The sequence below is a fragment of the Haliaeetus albicilla genome, chromosome 20, assembly GCF_947461875.1.
Source record: "Haliaeetus albicilla chromosome 20, bHalAlb1.1, whole genome shotgun sequence".
In the NCBI taxonomy this organism is placed as follows: Eukaryota; Metazoa; Chordata; class Aves; order Accipitriformes; family Accipitridae; genus Haliaeetus; species Haliaeetus albicilla.
The window spans coordinates 888,634-911,632 of NC_091502.1; the positions used below are offsets into that span (position 1 = coordinate 888,634).

General features: G+C 38.5%; 1 protein-coding gene across 21 annotated transcripts in view; it reads left to right on the forward strand.

Moving 5' to 3' along the window:
* POSTN (periostin) overlaps positions 1-7,618 on the forward strand; it is a 38,370-nt gene extending 30,752 nt beyond the window's left edge. For 7 of the 21 annotated variants that reach the window (XM_069807920.1, XM_069807926.1, XM_069807927.1 and 4 more), the window contains 5 exons: positions 922-999; positions 1,410-1,490; positions 3,682-3,768; positions 5,803-5,844; positions 6,379-7,618. In XM_069807920.1, coding sequence (XP_069664021.1) covers positions 922-999; positions 1,410-1,490; positions 3,682-3,768; positions 5,803-5,844; positions 6,379-6,419 — 329 coding nt within the window. In that variant the 3' untranslated portion in view covers positions 6,420-7,618. The remainder of the gene's footprint in view (positions 1-921; positions 1,000-1,409; positions 1,491-3,681; positions 3,769-5,802; positions 5,845-6,378) is intronic. The other 14 variants (XM_069807930.1, XM_069807934.1, XM_069807937.1 and 11 more) reach the window with 5 other exon arrangements.
* The last annotated feature ends 15,381 nt before the right edge of the window (positions 7,619-22,999 follow it).

The window sequence follows — 22,999 nt, forward strand, 5'->3', positions numbered from 1 at the left end:
TATTTCTTTAAGAATCCTAGAAACTTCACAGAAATTGGAAAGTGGAATGAGGCGTATTTAAGCAGCCACAAATTCCGTGCTAACACATTTTGATCCCCTTGGTTAAATATCACTTTGAATGCTGCCATTAAAATTCTCTCTGCCAGAGCAGTTGTAAGGGAAAGACAGTGTTATAGGAACACATTGACTTAGCAGAAAGTCTTAATATTCAACTTATTTAGAAAATGTTAAAATTTAGTTCAAGAAGTCATTCAAGCAAGAGGGAAATAAAGAACCAGGCTTAAGTTATTCTCATACAACTATTGACTACAATGAAGAAAACTGAATGAAAAACATTGGTGGTTTCTGAATAAACTTGGGACTATTTTTTCAAAAGAGAATTTATGGGGGAGAAAATAAAATACCATTTTCTTATTTCTCAAATTCAAGTTTCATTAATATCCCACATAAACTGGTCAATATAATGTAAAATGCCAGCCTTTCAGACCTGCTATTTCCTACTCTTCTCTCCATAGTGGAAACTGATAAAGAATCTCAAATATTAAGCTCTCAAATGATTCATAGCAGTAATAAAACCAATGTCTATTTACAACAGTGGACCCAGACTCTTTTTGCACTCAGGAAATACCTGATCTATGACCTCAAAGTGTTTAAAACTGTGTCTTACTTTAAGAATGTAATCAGATATTTACTATAAGTATTTTAAATTTGTCAAAGTACTTTTCTGAATAGCTCTAAATACTATTTGTAACCATCTTTCAGTTTAATTTGGGACACAGTGAAAGATAAAATGATCATAAAAGCAAATTAAAGCATGTCAACCATGGAACCATCCTAAGCGTTAAATAGGAAAAAATAACTTAAAAGGGAATCCTGTTAGATCTGATTGAAGTCACTGTCTTACACACATCTTTTTTCCAGGTCCTGAAATAAAATATACCAGAATTACTGCAGGTGGTTCAGACAATGAAGAAAAGTTAAAGAAATTGCTTGAAGACGGTTAGTATCCTTGTTTTCTTTCCTTCCTTGAAAAAAAAAAAAAAAATTACTTAAGTAATTACTGAATGGATACTCCATGTTTTCAGCAAAGGTGCTCATACTGCAAAATTATACCTGGAGATTAAACCTCAGAACCTGAGAAATGTCCAAATCTAACGTTCTGGTTTAAGTCTCTGATCGTCACATTTCAGTCAGCTCGAGAGTTGAGGCTGCCTGGGTCTAATATATAGTATGGTATGTTCATCACAAAACATGGTGTTTTCAGTGTTTACATGGAATTTAATATCACAAGAGATGAATTTTCTAATTTAGCAAAATGCTATGACAGGATTAATTCAGTAATATGCTCTTACAGGATTGTCAAATGTTTTCTGTAAATCAACTTTTTGCCATAACCTGTATCCTATCAGAGGTTACCAAGGTGACCAAATTTATTGAAGGTGATGGTCATTTGCTTGAAGATGAAGAAATCAAAAGACTTCTGCAGGGAGGTAATTCAGTGTATTATAACTAACCTTTTTGCAATAGGTTATGATAACTGAAACCCCTCTCAGATATGTTGATCTCAACATTTTAAAGACTGACCTAGCAGAAGTGTAATTTTAATGGGAGAAAAAACAGAATGCTGTATATGAAGTGCCAGATGTCTGTGAAATGCAAATAAGCACCAAAGTTTGATTAATCAATTCTTTTATGATATTTATCATGAAAAAAAAATTATTTGGTTTTTTTCAGTCTTTAAAAAGTTATCTAATTAAAACTCAGGGGAGCAATGAAGATTTATTCCACTAGCAGTGAACTCTTTTTCATCAAATTTAAATCTGTGAAAAACACTTATGAAGTGGAAAATATTGTAATAGGCCAAATTCATCTTACTTATCAGTTCTGCAGAAATGAATATTCATTGCCCTCAAGTTAATAATTAAAGGCATGTTTAGCATCCTTCTTTTAGTGCTTACAGGTGATGGATATCAAGGCATTAACTTTAATTCTCTTCAAATATAGCATTCCAAGGAATGGTTTTCTTTCCTTCTTGCTCTCTCAATTCTAACAGTTTTGGCAATATATAACCAGTAGCTGTAGAAAACTGGTAAAAGAACTTGTGCTTATGAAATTAATCTTCATCTATGAATTTGGAATGTTCTCTGCTTAATGTAGATTAGAAAAACTGTCTATAATAGCAATGGGGAATAAAAAAAGAATTCAAGTGTGGTTTTAGTAAATGTTAGTGTAAATCTGAGTCAGAAGCTCAAAAATACATATGGATGTTTCTTTTGGCATAAATTAACTGAAGCCACATCAGTTTATGTTCACTTTTTAGTAAATTACAAAATTGAATAACAGTGAAGTAGCTCACAGCCAGCTGTGTGTTCACTGAACTAAATCTTGTAGCCCTTCAAAAGCACTATTCTGTGGATGTGACTTAAATTTCAGTAAAGTAAAAAATTTAGTGATGTCTGAATGGCTGAACAGCTTTTCACCAAACAAAGCAATGCTAGTTGATGATACGGCTAGTCTTAGAGAAAAGCCAAGATATGGCTATGAATACTGTTGACTGTATTTCTTTCTTCTGTTTTAAACATCTAAATCTTAGTTTTACACATCTAAGCTAGGATTTGCCTGTAATCATTGGAGAGAAATAGGAACTTCCAGAGGGTTTTTCATCTTCGATGTCCCAGCTATGTGAAAAGAGCTGCTCTCTGGAGATGTCTATTTCAATGTTGAACATTTAAAAGGAAAGTTAAAAATGAAAGGAATTATAGCTCGAAAATCCCACCATATACGGGACTATGTTCTATTGGTGTCAACCAGGCAATAAAGAGCAGGATCAAACTTTATCTGTAGAACTGTTCAAAATTCTGGTGACAGGTCTGATGCCAGAATCTAACTACAATTGTAATTGTAATCATTTTCAGTTACAGAGGTATACAATTAAATAGACATAATCTGTAAGGATACAACTTACAGTGATCCTATAGGTGTATGGAAAAGAGATAAATAGTTTTCTCGTAGTAAATTTGAAAAACACAATATTGTCTCTTGAATTCTTGCTATTTTTCCTTGCTATTATATGTTAGTTTGCATAAGCACCCTGCTTTACAGAATGGACCAAATAGGCAGTTTTGTCTGTTTTAATTTGATTTTTCTCTATCTTTTCCATGATTTATCCAGTCAGCTACCCTTGGCTGCCATAATAATACCTTACCATACATTTAGCCAACAGAAGCAGATACACATGCTGCTTTATGGCTGTTGGTGATAATGGTGATAATGCTTTATGGCCCTATTGTCTACATCAAATTACTTCTGTTTTACTGAAAATTTCCTAAGCATTTAAACCCGAGTCCAGCCACAAATGTATGTATTACCACTGCCTAAAGTAAAAGAATTATTTCATATGGGCTGTAATCTACTCGTAGAACATCCAGCACCGCTTACTAGAATTGGCAGTCTTTGCTGAAACAGAACTTCAAGCCAAGATTGCAATGAATGACTCTCAGCCCTGGAGAAGGAATCACCTGTGGCAGGGCTGAGAAAATCAGCAGGACCTTATGGCATGAATAACATGGTGGCCTGCATACACCTACACCCCCAAAATGACATTGTTTCCACTGAAGGCTCCTTGCATATGGAAAAATGCTATGCCAGATTTAACTCATTTGTTTTTGATGCTTATCATAGCTGGAACTGAGTACACCAAGGTTACTAAAGTAATTGAGGGAGAGCCACAGATTATCGAGAGAGAAATCAAGAAAGTCCATCTGGAAGGTTAGTTTGTCTAAAAATCCAGTATCACTAAGACTGCTTTGTCTGAAGTGATCATTCCAGGTGGGGTTTTATAGTATCTATTCACAAAAATTACTTGAGTCTGAAGCCAGTATTTTAGCGAGAAGAGTTTTATAATTATTTTGGAAAAGAATTCTTTCACTGACGTTGCAGAGAAAAATGTTGAGGCTTATCTTGTGGCTAAAAGTAACTAAAAGATTTGGCAAGCATAGTAGACAAGAGGAAATGTCTAACTGCAAAGCTTAGGTAAAACATTTGAAGGAACACGCAGCATAAGAATTGCCTTTTCTCTAAGCAGCACATCCAGAAGAAGACCACGTGAGTTGTTTTTACCTTGAGTTATTTGTTGTCAGTGTTACTGTGATCTGTTGATGTGAAAGGTGGAGGGTGGAGGGAATATAACCTCTGGGGTTGAAAAAATGTCTCATAGGGTCTTGGAATTTCTCTATCCTTACCCTGTTGTTAAATGAGGGAAGCTCTTGGGTTTGAAAAAGCTGAATGGTGTCGAGGTGCAAAATAAATCTCTTAAAGGAGCCCAATACAACTTAGCCTGGCTTTATACCAGGAATTTGTTCTTCAAGTTTAACAATCTTTTTTTTTAATGATCTTCATTCAAATTTAAGAAGTAGCTTGTTCAAGGTTTCTTTTGTATTTGTATGTATGTTCTTTTCCAATTCTAATTCTAACAATGCAGAATAAGTTATTCTGTCAGCCTTTGAACTAAATTCATAGGAAAAAATATTATGGTTTGTAGAGAATGAAGTTAAATAAATATGTTTCTACTTCTTAAATTTTGAAGCCTATGCTAAATACTGAAGGTACACCATAGTGTTCGTATAACTTCAATGTTCAGTAGTACAAGGCATGCAGGGAAGTCGACTACTAAAAATGACAGACAGGTGTGATCTTCAACCATAAGGTTTACCTGAAAGCATGATTGTATGGACACCATATAAGTGTGGAAAGCATACTTTGGATGGACCCTGTTCTGTCCTTGTCAGGGCAGCACAGAGCTTGAAATTTTCAATCACATTGGTGCAGATACCCAGTGTTTAGCCTCAGCTGTAATGAGGTGAAGCCTGTGTCTCAGGGCTATGCATTTATATACCCTGTACCTCAGGATGAAAAGACAACTGACTGCAGCTGGTTAAGTGAAGAAGCAAGTACTTTATGGTTGTAAAGAAGGAAAAACACCGCAGTAACCTTTCTGTGACAGTAACAGAAGAATTATCTCTTATGCTTGTGAAATATTTTTCCTCCTAATGAGGACACATCTGGTTTAAAAATGTCTCAAGATTGGATGAGAAGGAGGAAGAAGTGTCCATAGCTTCGCTGAGTCAGTATTTTGGAAAACAGATGTATCTGCTCATGAGGGTGGTACCTATTCAATAGCCCTCGCTCTACTTGACCCATTAAAACAGAAGTCTCTGAACTCTAAATGTGGAATCATACTGTGGACTCACAATGCAATTACACATCAAGCCCCAAACACAGCTAGAAATGTGGCCAACATCTTGTGATGGTTGAGTTTCAGGCATATCACTTATAAATAATTCCTAAAGTAATGTCTATACAGCAGACCTGGACATCCTCTGCCAAAAGCTGAGACTGAGTCCTGGGCTGTACATTAACCTGAGCTGGTACGTCCCTGACAGTCTCAGATGGTGTTTGTTGAATGAAGAGCATGGGCAAAACGTCCTGGCACCTGCCTACATCATGTAACCATCTGTAGGAGATCAGTGTGAATAATGGATTAATGCATACTGTTAAAATGTAAAAATACTTTTGAAATGTTGGTAAGACTTGATAGATGACTGCATATGACAGAAATATGTGAATTGTATTATGAACATTCATGTTTCAGGTGATCAAGTCAACACGCTAATGGGGCAAAATTCTTAGCTTACTGAAAACCTTAAACTTCACAAATCAGCAATGGGTTTCCAACATTTCTGATGAGTTTTAATTCAAAGGTTCTTACAAATAACTTCTGACTACAACATTTCTATTTTCTAGAAGCACCTGTACGGAAAGAACAACCAACCAGGAGGACACAAGGTAAAAGCAAAACACACATTTAAACATTTTAACGTGCATCAAATACTATTCTCAGTTCCATTAAAAGTTGGGAGGGAAAAAAATACCCTTAAGAAATCAGAGTTTGAAAAGAAAGAGTTGCATTTATGCTTTTAAAAAAACAAATTTTAACAAAGCTTGGTATTGTTAATTTCTGGGTTTCTAGATTTTTTTCTTATATATATTTCTATGTGAGAACAACTTAGATTGTGTGCTTTGGTCAAACAGTATTTCAGATGAGAATAAAGCTGTCAAAGTGAGCTCTGACTCTGGAGTCTAGCACTGTGAGATGCCCCACCACGGGATTTGTAATTCACTGATTTGACATTATTTTGATCGATTAAGAAGCTGAGATCATTGTAATTTCCTAGCTGTCAGCACAAGAGTGAAAGATTCAGCATCAGGCTTCATCTTTCCTCTTCACATGTCTGTTTCACAAGTAAATACAGTATATAGTGTAACTGTATTATATATAATTATAGGTAATAATTATGGTTCTTTTTCTGTTTTTCCCAGGGGGAACAGCAAGAAGGAGGACAAGACTAGCTTATCCCTAAAAGCTTTCCAAGCTAGAATCCACAGAATTACAAATTAACAGCATGGTCTTTGAGAGGAAAAGAAACTTTTTTTAAAAACGAGAATGTTAGAAAATGACATTGTTTTGATAACATAATGTAAACTGAACCATGAATCCACAAAAAGGTGTGACGCTGCAGATATTCACTGCTAGCAGAGTGCTCACTAGGAGGAGTAGCCCAGTGGGGGTGCTTTAACTGCTCTGAGTAGTAAGCACTATGCAGGGTGGGATCCTGGAACTGCTGAAGGCCATCGACTTCTGTAGAACCAGGATTCCTTCTTGTGCTGGCTAGTAAGTGTTTGCAGAATTGGATTCAAGAAGAGCAGGGAACAATACAGAGTGTATTTTTTTATTATTATTATTTCCACTAAGTAAGAAATATAAATGAAATTAGATCATTTCTAGAAAAAAATCACTTCAGGTGACTTTTAGAGTAATCTAAGGAAATATGAGATGTTAACATAGCACTTTTGGTTCAGTAATATTGTATGCTTTTTATAAGTCAAAATTCATGAAGTGTTTAATGTCATAATGACACCGGTAATATTGCCTTTTCTAAACAAACAAATACGCCTTATATTAAATGTATCCTTTTTTTGTTCTGCATTGCATATCCAAGTGCCTTCTAGTAACATGGCTAATGGAAGCTCTTAAAAAGAAAAAAAGCAAACATTATGAGCTTCTTGAAATGCATTTGAGATCATGTTGCCTTCTTTATTGATAAGAAAAATCATTCCCATTAAAGGAATCCTGTACTAATACATATACTGAGATTCTTAAGTGTTTTCCCACTTTTCTCTAAATGTGTCTTTTGATTATTAAAGTGGATTATAAAAGGGATAAATAAAAATGCATGCAAACAGTTAACTCAGCATGGAAAAAGGTGCTACAAAAATAAGGCTAGGTCTGAAAGCTTTTATATCAAAACATGCTTTGCTAATGTCTGGTACTAATGTGGAGTTGTCTGTAAATTATGTCAATTTTATAACTCTAGTTTTGTATTCATAAAAGTTGTTTGCCTTTATCAACAAAAGTTGGAAAACAATTAGTCATGGAGTAGAAAAAAATGTGTTCAAAGTGCCTTAATTCTGCAGACAAAAATTTCAGAGGAGTTATCTAATGTGCTTTTATACTTCTGTTTTGAAACAAATACTCAATAAAGAATTTGGCTGAACTGTGCTTGCTTTCATTTGTAAATTTTTTTTTAATAGTAAAGCAAATTCTAGATATTCTTAAGCTTTTATTGTAGTTAGTTAAAAAATAGGCTTTCACAGAAGCAAACCGATGCTTCCCTTTCTCACTTAGCACATGCTAATACACTTAAACTGTATCACTCTCCTTAAATACAATTAAAAACCTTCCCTAATTCCATAATCACATACCACGAGCACTACTCCCTGAATGGTAACGCTATCTGAGCATGGGATTGATACATCTTGTAGCCTTACTGGGCTGTCGAACTCTCTCAAAAAGGCGACCTCAGAATCTGTCATAGTGCTTTGGTGGAAGGACAGCTTTTAACCCTGGTGAGAGCTAGACAGCTTTTAGGGGAGAATGAGAGCTCTTGGGACTGCCTAGAGGGTGAACTGAAGCTGTCACCTCTCCTTGGGGCCTTTGACTGTCATAAAGTCATTAACTTTAATCTGCTTTCTTCACTGCTGTGCCACCGTGAACTGTCAGTCAAGTAAGATTTTAAAGGACAGTAATTATGATAGGGGAGGAATGTGTCTGTGCTCTCCTCTCCCAGAAAAGAGCAGCAGATGGGGAAGAAAATGGAACGGAACTGACAGATAAAGTATGTGCAGGAACAGGGGAGGAAGCAGAAGGAGGCAAGAAAATGGATTACAACCTATCCTGTGGTGGGGCATTTTTAACTTTTCAAGTGGGAATAAATTTGTGACATATTAATTTTGGTGTATTTTCAACTTTGATAACATTTTAAAGCCTCTGGTAGTCACTAAAATACCTTTCTGTCCTTCACCATCAATATAATCCAGGTGAAATACAACAATATATGAAGGGCACACCTCCATGAACCCTTGTTATCCTGATACACTCCATCCCTCTGAGTCCTTCCTTGGCCACAAAAGGTGTCTGCCCGGCTGCACTGTACCCTGACATCTCTCTTGATGGAGGGGCTTTTTTCTGTTTATCTGAACAAGAACCCTTCCACAACCCAATGTAGAAAGAAAATCAGCATGGTTTTTTAATTGCTTTTCATATAGTTAGTCATTTCTTTCTCAACACAGGCAGTCTTTTACCAAAGAGCAGATTTGGAGAACAATTGTGACTATGACTCCTCCTGCCCCGTTATCTATTTCCCCTCACCTTATAGTAATTTAAACTAATGTAATGTGATTAAACAAGGGATTAGCATACTACCAAGTCAGAATACTTACTAATAATGGAGAACTCGCTCTTTTCTTTGGTGTTTCCTTATGACGTCTTGGGGATTTATAAGCAGGAATTCCTAGTTGAGTTGGTGATGGAATTCTCAAAGCACTTAATTTGCTTCCTTTGGTATCCTGTATGAAAAACTGATGCCAGAGAATTTGTAACTAGCACTGCTCTCAAATCTGTCAGTTTTGCCAGCAGTAGGTGCACATAAGTGATCTATAAGATCACTAAATATTCATGTTAGCTTTGAAAATAATGACATTTTAGAGTTACACATTTAATGTTACCATGTGATTTCTGGAAACTAAGATTTGTAGCTACATGTTTTCTTTGCGAGGTAGGAGGGTGAATATTCATAAATATTCATAATTTGAGAAGTACTGAACAGAGGTGACCATGGTGATTGTTTTTCATATATTGGATAAGACGAAAAAAGTGGAAGCTACAAGGCAGAGACATTGCAGGTGCATGACAAAACTGCATGGGAATTAACAATACTTCACATTTAAATATCACAATATACTTAATTCTACATCTTTATTCTTCATTATCAAGGCCTTCATTGTCTGTATTTGTCAGACTCATAACAGTAGTGCGCTCATCTCCATTCATTTAACCTATGCCATATAAGCACTAACACAGCAGGAGAGGAGGAATAGAGGGCATTGATGCCCATGAGAGAAACCCAATCATACTGTTCCAGGAGGTAAATCTGTACCGCAGAGCTATGATAATACAGGGTTTGTCCATAGGCAACTAGAACAGAGTGGCTTCAAACCGTGACAGTCCACACAACGGATAGTAGCAACCCCCGGGGCAATGGAGAAGGGCCTCAAAATTGTCACAGCAATAAACTCTTTTTCAATGGCACTGAAATAATTCAACCACAAAACTGCTAAGTGGAAAGGAAGCCCATTGTTTTTTTCAGTATAACAGCAATCTATTTTTGACATATACAAAAATTTTTGCATCAGTATATTACCTTTTTTTTAACCAGCACTAATTAAAAATTCAGTGATATATGAGTTTCATGTTTAACTGCTAGCACAGAAGAGGAAATGTTACCTACAGATTCTATATGGAGAGGAGAATAATTCCTTGTGGTAGAAGTAATTAGTAAAAGATCAGGATGACACTATATCATTAGGAGCCCAGCACATTATTGATTGAAAGGTAGCAGTACTTTTTATTCAGGAGACTTTTCAGTCTCCTTTAGAGCCACAGTAGTTTATTGCTAATGTCATACTAGATTAAAATGCTTCTTTCCTTGCTGCTTTAGCTGGCATCTTTTAAATACCACAGAGCTCAAGCTTTCTTTCTTGTTAAACAGAAATAACCTCTCTGATGGAACATGCAACTCAGAGGAATGGCATCAGCACTTACTCTTTGGATCATAAAGTTCACCCATCCTCATGTGTTGGGTTTTGCATTCTTGCTTCACTTTCTGATCTGATGCATCTCTTACCTGCTTAGATATCTTTACTTTTGTTTTTAATTTATGTATCTATACTGCTAAATGAAAACTGAAGTAGAGAATTTGCTCATGTATTTAAATTCAGTGGCACAGGCAGTCTGCATCCACACTACACAGCACTTTGTCCTCCGCTGCTTTTACCAGCTGGTACCCCTGTGGTTTAGTTTTCTTGGCAGGGGCTGGGGAGGAATGCCTTTTTTTCCCCCTCCCTGCTTTAGAGTGTGTGAAATTATAACATGGTGCTTTTGAGGATGCTGTTTTAACGTGGCACCGAAGTTTTGCATTGTATGCTCTGGGGTAAAGTGTACAGGAGTTAACTGAGAGTGCAAAGCCTGCCAGGGCAAATTTGGAGGAAGACAGCAAAATCTGTGCAGCCTTGTCTATGCTGTCCGTTGGAACATTTCCTGGAATCTGTTGTTCACGGATTAATGGATGGGATTGGCTCAAAAAGCGCAGGCTGGCATGGGCCAAAACCATGCTATGGAGTACTCTATCAGCAGAGTACTGTGTCCAGTGCTTTGTCTTGTTCCCATATACTATTTATAGTATATAAGTAGCTATGGACTAAGATAGTTGGAATGTCCTCTTTTTATATACTGTACCTCATGTTTACCTTCATCTGAGCCAGTGTAAATTAGGTGCTGTAATATTTTTATAGGTCCAGCATACTCAAATGTGGGGGGGCGGGGGGAATTACTAGTTTCAGATATCCTTTTATCAGCTGTCATCTTTCTTTTTAATTTCCAGTAATTAACTCATCTCTGGTAACAAATGTGTGAGATTCACCTGTGTGAGAGTTGATCACTTTTATCTACAAACCATATTGTTTAGCTTATTTATAGAAAAAAATATAAACTTTTTGCTTCCCCTGGACATCACAGAATCACAGAATGATTGAAGCTGGGAGGCATCTCTGGACATCATGCAGCTCAACCACACTGCCTAAGCAAGCACAGCTAGAGCAAGTTGCTTTGGCCTGTGTCCAGTCAGGTATTGAGTATCTTCAAGGATGGAGACTCCACAATCTCTCTGGGCAACATCTGCCAGTGATTGACCATTTCACAATAAAAAAAAGCTTTTTCTTATGTTTAAATGGTGTTTCTTGTATTTCAGTTTTTGCCCATTGCCTCTTGTCCTGCCATTGCTAACTTCTGAGAAAAGCCTGGCTCCGTCTTTGTTGCAGGTTCCCTTCAGGTATTTATGAACTTCGCTGAGATCCCTCTGAGCCTTCCCTTCTCCAGGCTGAGCAGTCCCAGCTCTCTCAGCCTCTCCTCAGCTCGCAGATGGTCCAGTCCTTTCATCATCTTAGTGGCCATTTGCTGTACTCACACCAGTAGCTCCGTTTCTCTCTTATACTGGGGAGCCCCGAACTGGACACAGTACTGCAGGTGTGGCCTCACCAGTGCTAAGTAGGAGGGAAGGATCACCTCCCTCGATGTCCTGACAGTGCTTTTCCTAAGGCAGCCCAGGAGGCTGTTGGCCTGCTTTTCCATGAGGGCACATTGCTGACCCGTGGTTGATGGGTTGTCCAACAAGACCCAGTGTCCTCCTCTGCAGAGCTGCCTTCGAGCCAGTTAGCCCACAGCCTGTACTGGTGCCTGGGGTTATTCCTCCCCAGGGGCAGGACTTGGCTTTTGCCTTTGTTGAACTTCATGAGATCCCTGTTGGCCAATTTTTCCAGCCTGTCTTCTGAATGGCAGAACAGCCATCTGGTCCATCAATCGCTCCTTCTCATTTTGTGGTCTCTGCAAACTTGCTGCAGGTGCACTCTGTCCCATTCCCCAAGACATTGATGTAGATGTTAAACAATATTGAGCCAGTACTGACCCCTGGGATGTACCACTACGAAATGAAAGACGCTGCTGGTCATGGTGTGTCAGATGTTTAAGCTGTGAGGAGCGCTGCTTACTGCATGCCCGCTTTATACAGTTCATTTCATGATAACTCCTGCTGATAATTTTTAGGGTGGTTTTAATCATGCCTGGGTTGAATCACAGGCATTTATCCCTCTAACTGCTAGTCCAATTATCTTTTTTTTTTTTCAGCAAAATACTTAACGTTTTTTTCAACAGCTGTATTTCCCACAATGGAACATGTGGCCTGAGTCAGGCCACGTTGAAGCCATGTGATGTGAATGTGATGCTAAACAGAATTAGAACAGCATGTTTATTAATTGAGAAAAATACATGAAAGCAAAAACTACTGGCAAGAGATGGGGACATTTTCAGGGGCATAAACAGGAGTGGCTTGAGGTATGATTTGCAGAATTTTACCCCAGGTTCTCCAGGCTGTTGACTGTACTGCGAATGACGTCTAAGAAACCTCTTAAAGTCAGTGTCCCCGCAATCAGAGTTCAGGTGCCTGCCTGGCACTGTCCGTCTGTCACCATGATCCATGGCAAATCCAGACCCTGCAGTTCTCAATGGCAAGTACAGATCCATCTGTCTACAGACACCTAGATGCATTTGTCTGGAGGACTTAGCAGGACTTGTTTCTATCTTTTATGAAGACCTGGATTATAAAGTGCCCGTACGTCGCTGGAAGATACAGGTGGAGTGGTGAGTGAGACTGCTGAGCCCCCTTCTTCCATCGCTAGAAAAAAGCTGCTATGATATAATTGGGAAAGACTGTTCTTTCCAGAGAGGGCAGAAGGATAACTCATTTCTGTATCCCAGCTGGTCAGAGACAGGAAATACAGGAAGAATAATTTTTAAAGAGGAATCCTGGGAAAGAGCTTTTTAAAAGATGTTTATTGCTGTATTTTTTTCCTTTTGTATTTTCATGTGAAATTGGGTATGGATGAGGTTGTCTTTGGAAAGGCTTATTCTGTAGTGCCAAGACCTTGGCAAAAGTGCATGTGACCACTGCAAGGCACACTCCTCCTGTACAAGTCTGCAGAAGCCCCAGGAGCATTTCCAAGACAGTGGCTCTTCATGTGTGTCCCAAATATGCCCTACCTCTATTGGCACAATACCTGAATGTGGACTCTCCTCCATCTCCAATCTTTGGAAAGGACTCTGAAAACACGAGCAAGGGAGATGTCATGCCACAATCCAAACAGAATCGAGTCTGGAACAAAACAGCTGTACATCAGATGTGTATTTATTATTTCTCCAGCTGCAGATCAGAGACATTACAGATGGAAAAGTCTTATTAGATCATGTTATTGATCTACTTGCCAAGGCTGGATTGCTCCCCACTGTTACAGTCCATAATGCTTTGCCCAGGCAAACGGTACCTTCCCACAGTAATTCTCTCTCACCCTCCTCAGAGCCACTTTCCCATATTTTGCTCCCCTTTCTGGCTTAGCTGCCATCAGACTAGGCAGGCATATTCCACCAAGTTTCCTTCAGCAGAAAATACAGCTGGTTTAGCTATAGCAAGGATGAACATCCCTGTTAATGTGACAGTAATGAACTTGCTCATACTTTCCTGAAACATCTGTATGATTGGAGATCTATTTGGTATTGAACAAACTATTGACTTTGATTTAGTTTGTGGATGGCCTCATAGGTCTGCCACTTTTTTTTTTTTTTTTTGCCTTCTTAATGATGCCATAATAGTTCAGGGTAAGTGGTTCATAAAATCACAGAATCACAGAATGTTTAAGATTAGAAGGGACCGCTGGAGGTCATCTGGTCCAAACCCCCTATTCCAGCAGAGTCAGCTAGAGCTCTAAAAAACACTTAAAAACTCAGCTGCACTTGTGAAAAATTTCTTATGATCTGGAAATGTCCCTATGTGTTTCCCTCCTTGTCACAAAATTAAATGCATTTTTCAAACACCAGTGCAATGAGAAACTATTTCATGTAATTGTTGGCACTCCTCATGAATCAAGTAGAGTTATGTCAGTAGAAGTGTGGCAGCAGACAAGTATAAAATTCAGCATTCTTTTCAGTTTCATTGTTGAAAATCTTACTGGTCTGAAATTCTTCATCCCCTGGCAGCCAGGATACTAGGGCTGCCCCCAGGAATCGGGCAGCAGAAAACCATTTCCAGTCATTTGGTTCTGGCACCTAGACCCTGAGATTCAAAGTTCAGAAAGCCCCTAGGCTTCTGGTTTCACAGCCAGAACTGCCTGTGAGTAGGAGCACAGCTGACTGAAATGACAAGAGAAAATCAGGCTGTATTAGCTAATCATAGACAGTTAATAAACCATATGTCCAAAGTATATGCATCTACAGTCTGTTTGCCAGGAATCTTTAGATTGTGTCTGCCTCATACATCCATACAGGCCATGTACACAGTTACCATGAATTTACCATGTGGATAGTTTTGTGCAGTTTGTAACTGTGTACTCAACTGTCTACTTAAATGTCAAAATTTGCAGCCCAGTTCTATAGTATGATTCAGACGAGCTTACGACACCAACCAGTCCCTCTGAAGTGCTAAGTGAAAAAAAACTCCTCTAAATTTTATATAAGCAACTAGAGTCAGATGCTATTTATGTGCCAGTGGCTTAGGAATGCTAAAGAACCTAATAAATCCATTAACCATGGGCTGTCCTCCTGCTCAAGGATAGTTCAATGGTAGATTCTGTTTCAATCATTAAAATACACTACACCGGCAATGATGACACCTTCAGCACTAAGATCCTAGACTCAGTGCTAAACAGCTCTTCTGGATCTTTTGTCTTGTCCCTATCCAAAATTCCAGGTCAACAAGGATCATGACAGGGCTTAGTTGGTGACATTTATGACTCACCTTCTAGTATTGCTGACACACTGCCACCTAATCAGATTGTGAGGTTATGATCTAACACTTTGTGGTTTCTGTGTGAATGCTATTAAAATATTTTTGCAGGGGAAAATTGCCAAGTAAGGAGTAACAAATGTTGAAGAAACAAACCAGACTTTTTGAATGTCTTCTATTCCTGGATGCTCTTTTATTCACTCATGGGTGGTGAGGCACTATCAGAAGCTGACCTGGCTCCACTCTCCTCCCCCTTGGTCACCGTGTCCACCTCAGGGAAACCTCAGGGTGGGGAGGAAATCCCTGTATAACCCAGGATCACCTGAACATGAGGGTGATGGCATGACATACACAAGCCCAGCACCTTAGAAATACTCTCAGAACATGGAAGAACATCATGATCAGGTTAACTAACCTCATCCCTAGTACACGGGAGAGATTCCCCTATGTTCATTTCTCTGCACTATTCAATGTGATAAACCATTACTTCTGTAATTTAATTATTTATGTTTCCCACTATGATACCATTATTGCTTTTTTATCCTCTTTGTCACTTCCAAAAATCTATAGGAAAGCAAGAGATTTTTCTTTGGGCAATGGCTATAGCTGCAAGTAACAGATGAGGTTTCAGGTACACAAGCCCTTCATCAAGTCTGAAGTGGAAGCACTCATTAACTGACCCACACAGTACCAGAAGAATAGGTGACTTAAGCTTAATTTGGGTGATGCAAACAGTATGGCTGGGACAAAGATTTTACCAGCTGTTTGATTAGAGACAGTAGGTGGATATTATCTAGGAGGAGACATCCTACCCCTGCAGACACCGGTGGGAATTTTGTCATTAATTTTAGTGGAGGCAGGATTACATCATAGTCTTGTTCCTTTCTTTTTGTACTGTCTCTCCAATCTTAATTTATTATATTACCTAAAGAGGAGGAGCTGTGACTCTGAATCTGAATAAAACTTTTAAACACGTGGTGTCAGTGGATCGATATGTCAGATAGTCTTGCTCCTAGTGCTTGCTAACTACAACAAAGGAAGCTGTGGGTGGGAGGTCCTGAAGGGTGGGTGGTTTGGATCTATGTCACTCTCCCCTCGGACTTAGAAACTGAGGTGGATGCCTAAATCCGTCATCTGCTCTACAGGAAATAGACAGATTATGGCTCACGGTCTTTACAGGACCCAGGAAAAAGGAAGGTCTGTAGTTAAGACGATCACCTATACAAAGTTGCAGAATTGACTGGCCTTCAAATACCAGTGTGAGAAAGGGAACATTTGGGTTATGGTCTAAGATGGAGTTAGTTAAAACACAGCTTGATGTAAATTACTCATGTTCAGGGGGGGGGGTTTGAGGGAATGACTGACTGAAACAGCAGTGTATCTGGGGAATCTGATTTACTGATGTTGCTTCTACCAAAGAAAGAGTATCTCTTTTGGATAACAGCATTCCAAAACTCCCTGAAACAGGCCCAGCTATTTCACTCTTAGGATTTTTTTTTCCTTCTAACCCAATCATCCTTTTCATCACATCAGATACCCTTAGCAGCTTGGTGGTATGTCACTTCTATGTTTTCAAGAATACTTGTAAGACATTAAGGTGATCATATCAGATTTCAGTCAGGTGACAGACAAGGAACAATTTATAAATACTGGATGCAACCTGGTTATGGTAATTTTTATGGTGGGGTTAGGTAGGTTGAATGAATGGCGTTACAGAAAAAAAAAAGCAAACAATATAGGATAACTGAAAAGCCACTAGTAAGCAGACTATAGACTGATTGTTTTGTATTTCTGTGCAATCAATTCTGAGTTCCCTGATTGTCCATTGCATAGAAGTGTTTGTCTACTCCTAGAGGTTTTTTAGAGCTCCTTCTAAGACAAAAATTGGCTATTGCCAGCCGATAGTTCACTCTGGGTCCTCAGTCTATAGGCACTACTGAGCTGGCATACAAGGTGTGCTCCCTCTGCCCTATGTCCAAATATCCAGTGGGCTTTCCAGCCTCAGTACCTCTTACGTGATTTCATACCATATGCAATGACATTCACCACCTGCCCTCATTCAACTTCACATTGGTTTTGATACACTGGACTGAAAGACACAGACCAAAGAATTGCAAGGTTGAGAGAAAGCTTGGATTTGTGCACTGTGTGGACGAGCAATCCACTGTAAAGGAATCGGTCTCTAAACAACATGGATACAACCACTGTCCTCATATGGTACGGCATCCCTGAAGCAGATTCATTCACTTGTGTACAGCTACTAGCTAACAGCATAGTCAAAAAGCCTACAGGCTGAGAAAACACATGTGGTTAGGCTTGATAAGAAAGCAGCACAAGGCTGTTCAGGCAATCACACAAGACCACACAGAGCTTCTTCTTGGAGACCTGCCTCATTAAACATTACTATCTACTACAGCTTTCAACACAAGAAATGTTTGTGCACCTATTTTTTAACACTTTTCTCTTACACTAGACCTTCTTTCTGCTGTTAAAATTAAGCAATGCTTTGATTTGGAGAACATCACACATATATCTGAACTGGGCAACCTGGGAGAGCTTTCTCTTTCCAGACCTGAGGGCGTGTTTGTGACAGTGTTACGGAAACTGGGACAAAACCTGAATGTATATGATCAACTCACAAGGCCAGGTTTTCCAATAGAAGGAAACTCAAATACACGTGCACGAGAACAGTGATGTGCTGTATCAGGTAAGCCAGTGTGGACAAGCAGGGGACCAAGACTTTGCAAAGACTGCAGATCCCACCCAGACAGTTAAAATCCATCTCTACCCACAAAAGCAGAAAAGGAAGGGTCTTGGGGTGAAACGCAGCTGAAGAAGTTAGGTGACCAGAGCCTGATCTAAGGATAGGTGAATCCTACAAGTCTGCACCAGAAGAGTTGAAGACATGATGTTTTCTTGATTAGAGGGGTACTTTCAGGCACACTGTAATGTAGTTAGCCAGAGACATAGTAGAGACCAAACATCCCAGATCATCCAGTACAATCTTCATATGCAGGGATAGTTCCAACATACTGACAGAAAACTCTGGGGTAATATTTTGCCCTAGGTTTCTTTTGCCAGGATAGATTTTTAATACTGCAGCAAAAGAGAGGGAGGCAGAAACCACAGCACTGATCCCATCACTCATGGCAGGTTATATTGTGTGATGTATGTCCCTATTGCTAAACTCATATCTCCTTTCTCAAGCTTCACTTGGAAAACATATCTGTAACCTCTAATCTAGCTCAACCTCAATATTGTTAGATTGCTTGTTTCATTATATTTTTTGTTAGTAGTTAGGTTAGACTCGATGCACAAGTTGGTCTCAGTTGAAAATGCACCGTACTTGGTGCTAGCTGAAATGGCAGTTTTGAGTGATTTGCAGACTGGCATGAATGTGTTCATGTAAGCATTACCTAACACTTTCTGACTATTTCTACAAGCCAGTGTGATCACCCTGCGTATACTCTGCCTGCAGATACAGCCAGCCTGGACCACAAGAAAACCTTTGGCACACTAAGCTTGGGTAACAAGGCTTTCTGCCATGCGTAAATCTGCATGAGAGTGAAGCTCTCTATAGTGAATTCAATCTCCTTTTCAGTAAGTAACAAAAACACTTGAGTTGTCCAGGGGATATTTCATTTTCTAAATTGGGAATTTGTTTTGTCTCACTTGGCCTGAGTGAGTTTTCTTCACCCAAAAAAGGAAGAGACACTGTAATGAACGTAAGCCTGATGCACAGAGTGAACAGTATTCGGCTATCTTCATCAAAGTCTTTTAAGGTATCCAGTGTCAGAATTAATCTTTAGTATTTAGACTTCATTGCCAAAACATTTAGACAGTCTCAATTTTTAACTAGCTGTAAAAATGTAAAAATGTTTGAAGGAGTGTTTATAATTTGAAATTGTATGAAGAGAGATAGCCAACAGATCATATACACATAATTAATAATAAAAAAGCATTATATCTGTTGGTTTTGGTAAAGAGTATTATCTTCAGTGTAATAATAATAACAAATCCTCATGGCCTCAAAAAATACTTACAGGTCACAGATACAACTATTTTATATACACACTACATGTGCAAAAATTATGACCATGTGTGGTTCATGCTTCGTCCTATCTTGTTAAAGAGGAAAACTATAAAAGACATTGCTTGCCTTCTTATTTAAAGCAAAAGCTGAACAATTCACAACATACGAGGTCTTCATATTGAGTAAGAGAGTATATGCCACATGCAAAGAATAAGAAAAAGAAAAAAAGAAATCTCTGTTGCCCCAGAGAGAGAGGTCAGGAAGTTTCTATTATGTTTTATTAATTGGCAGCCGTGCTGTAAGGAATATTAGTTTCTACAAAGATGTGAAGAAACCCCCAAGACTGTATATAGAAACTTTAGTCTAATGCAGATATCATAATGGACCAGTTTAGGAAATGTGCCATATTGGTACTTTTCACAACATTATTTCTGGATATCAGCATTTTCCAAGGAGGGAAATCTATTCATAGCAAAATTTTAAAATTATCCGCATGACCACAGGATTGCATTCAGTATAACAGGAAGATTCTGACATTTGGCATTTCATGATACATGTTTCAAAGGACTGCAGAAAATTTAAGCACTTAGCTCTTACTGATGTTCAAATGATGGTCAAGCTCCAAGAGGTGTCTTCATTCCCCTTCAGCACAGGAAGCAAACACACAGACAGTGGAAATAAGATGAAATTGCTAACAAGTACTAAAAAAAAATCCAACCATGCCGAGTGAATATCAGAAAAGGCAAGGCAAAAATCTAAATGAGAGTAATACTGTGAGAGTACCAGGATGCCATTTCTGAGTTCCTAAGCAGCAAACAGAGCAATGGAAGTGTTCGTCTATAGTCACACTGAAAGGAAAAACTGCCAGCCAACCTGATGCTTTTTTTAATCTTTTGCAATAGTGCTCCCTGGGTAGGTCAGACTAGTTGCTATCAAAATTAACTCCAGTCACAAAGAACAAAGGTCTTTCTCTAGAGTAGAATGAAAAAATACTTTGAGAATTGAATGCCTTCAAATTGGTTGGATCTGATTAAATTCATTCTAGGAGAGAAAAGAAACTAACATAACCTTAGAAGAAAATGAGATTATCTTGAAGAATTTTTGGAGGAGGATGAAGTACCAGAACACTAGGAGAAGTGTTTCTAAAAAGGGAGAAAATAGAAAATACAAATTTTCAGTCCTATTGATTGCATAGAATTCGGTCTGATCCTGGAAAAAGACTTCAATCCTGGAAAAGTTCTGGAGGAAGCAATCTTTTAGCACATAGTAAATAACAAAGAGAACCGCAACTGAGAGCATGGTTAATTATAAGTCATGTTAAAAAAATGTGTTTTTCTTCTAGATAGCAGATTTTCTGGATACAAAGAGAGGTCCGCATTAAAAATAGCATTACCACTAGTCTCTCGTAAGCTCTTTAAATGTTCCTAAACCAATTTGCCTATGTTACATATATAGTGTACAAAAAAATGTAGGATGGTGTGTTACACAGGAAAAGTTTTTATTGACATGCCTTTGAAATAATCTGCACTCATTCAATCTCAGACTTACTGTTTTGCTAGGTATTAGGTATTATATGGGTAGCTAATGGACCATTTGAAAATATGTTTGTTTTGTCAAAGGCTAGTCTTAGCATGCACCCATTAGATCATACACATCCCTCGTACAGGTCAAATATTTTATTCTAAACCAAAAGCTCATCCAAATGTTATATTTAACCAAGTGTCTACTAGTTTACAGAAGTAGATTGTAAATTTCACCAAGTACAATATTTCTTACATATTTGGCACTTTCACTTCTATTCTCAGCTGGGAAAAAGCTAAATAGAGCACCTCATGGTAGTCAGATATTTCCTCTTTTCACACCAATCCAAAATTCAGAGGCTAAGAAGAAAAATTCAAGCCACAAAAACACTGAAGAATTTTCGGTTTAAGTTTGCCACTGAAAAACGAGAATGAACTCTTGATTTTTTTCTGGCATTCTGGCCCAGACACTGATGGTGGTGGGTGGGAGGGAAATGTATTCCGTGTTGTGAAGAAGAATGTTCTTCCATACGGAGACGCCAGCTGGACATTGCTTCTGGTAAGTCTTGGGGTTTTTATTTAGCTTTTTCAAAGGAGGTCACTTTGTTAGAGGTTAACTGAAGCTCTGGTGGCTCTGTTTATATGAATTCTGGTAATTCCTTGGGAACAAGGAAGCTGGGACAGTCCTATTCCATGGCCAGGGAGCCCGGTGTTATTTCAGTCACGCTCTCCATACAGCCATTACTCAGTCGTTCAGCAATTCAGCATTGACCCAGATGTGGTCAAGCAAAGCTGACGCAAACTACTATACAAACAGTATCATTGTTGCATTTAGCTGTAGCAGACGACTTACAGCTTTACATAATTCCATAAATCATTCAAAGAGCCTGGAGTTTCTCAAATACAAGGAAGAGATTTCAGCTGCGGCACCTGCAGAGCCGGAGGAGATCTGGTGAATAAGGTGGCAGGTGAGTATTTGGGCAGAGTCCCCCCTCCAGCCTCTGTCACTCAGCTGTTTCCCCCCTGGGCCACATAACTTTGGAGGTACCGGCCCAAAGGCTGGACCAGCAATGTCTTCCACAGTGCGCAGCTTGCCGGACCTCCACCCAGCAACCCTGCATTCAGCTCAAAACACCGGTTTCGCGTTAGGTCTCTCATGGGGTGAACAGGGAACCAGTCTGAGTCCTCCTGGTCCAGAGAGGGTCCTCCTTCCCCCATAGGGGCCAGCATCATAACTTCTCATCCCAGAGCCAGGAACCAGAATTCTAGGCATTGTAGCACGAGTACAACAGCAGTTTGTCCAGTTTTGGCTACCAATGTGTTTCTCAAACCACTTGACAATTCATTAGATGAAGAGGAGGGAAATGTCCGGCTTATAGACTAAAGTTTAAGTGATATAGCTCATGCTATTGAGGAAAATAAAAGCAGGAAAGCAAAGAAATAAATATCTAACTTCAATTTTGTTGCTACTACTTTGGACATTTTCTAGTTTATATGGGGCCCATCAAACTAAACTTTCTTAACTGAAACTGCAGTGATTATAAAGAAAGCAGAGGGTGCAGTATGTATGCAAAAAATACTTTGAGTCAAAGCTGGTTGCCTTCTAAAAAAAGAACCAGACATCTCAGGTGATCCATTTTAATGGTCAGACCAATAGCTCTGTCTCATTAATTCCATACAAAATTGTGCTGAGATATAAAAAGCTTCATGAGTCATTTGTCCTACTGCTGCGGATTCTATACGAACCTTGTCATCTCTTTTCTTCATGTATTTGCAGTCACATCAGCTAAACTCTGCATTACTGATTTGATCTTAAAATGTCAAAGGACCAAAATCAATGAACTTAAATGGTATTTAATGGAAGGGGGAAATGTATTCGAATGAATAACAAATACAATAAACCAAAACCTATTATTTTATTTTGATTAATCCTGTATATAAATCCATATTAAGCCCCCACAATAATTTTGATTGAAAATGGAGGATATGTTTATTTCAGCATTTTCAGATCTCTCAGTTTGTGTTTTAAAACATTTCAGAATGAAAAGTGGCAAAATTTGATTAAATAACAGCTGAAAATAATGAAGGGTTTTCTTATCAAATATCATATCTTGGACATGCTATTTTTAATTTTTCATTTGACAAAGAAAACAAAAAGAGCTCCATTTTATACTGATTCATTCCTTAATAATTTTTCAGCACAGCTTATTAACCAGAAGTTAATCATTACACAGCCTTAACTGCATTTTCATAGTACCATGTGAAAAGACACCAAGCTACACAAACTGATAAGAGTATCTGACTGGTATAAAAATTTATTATAATGATTGTTTATCCAATAGGTATTGGGGAAAAATCAAGTTAGGTTATAACATGACTGCAAGTACATTTTTATGTATTTTAGTCACTCAATCACTCACACACCAAGAATTCATTGGTGGTCC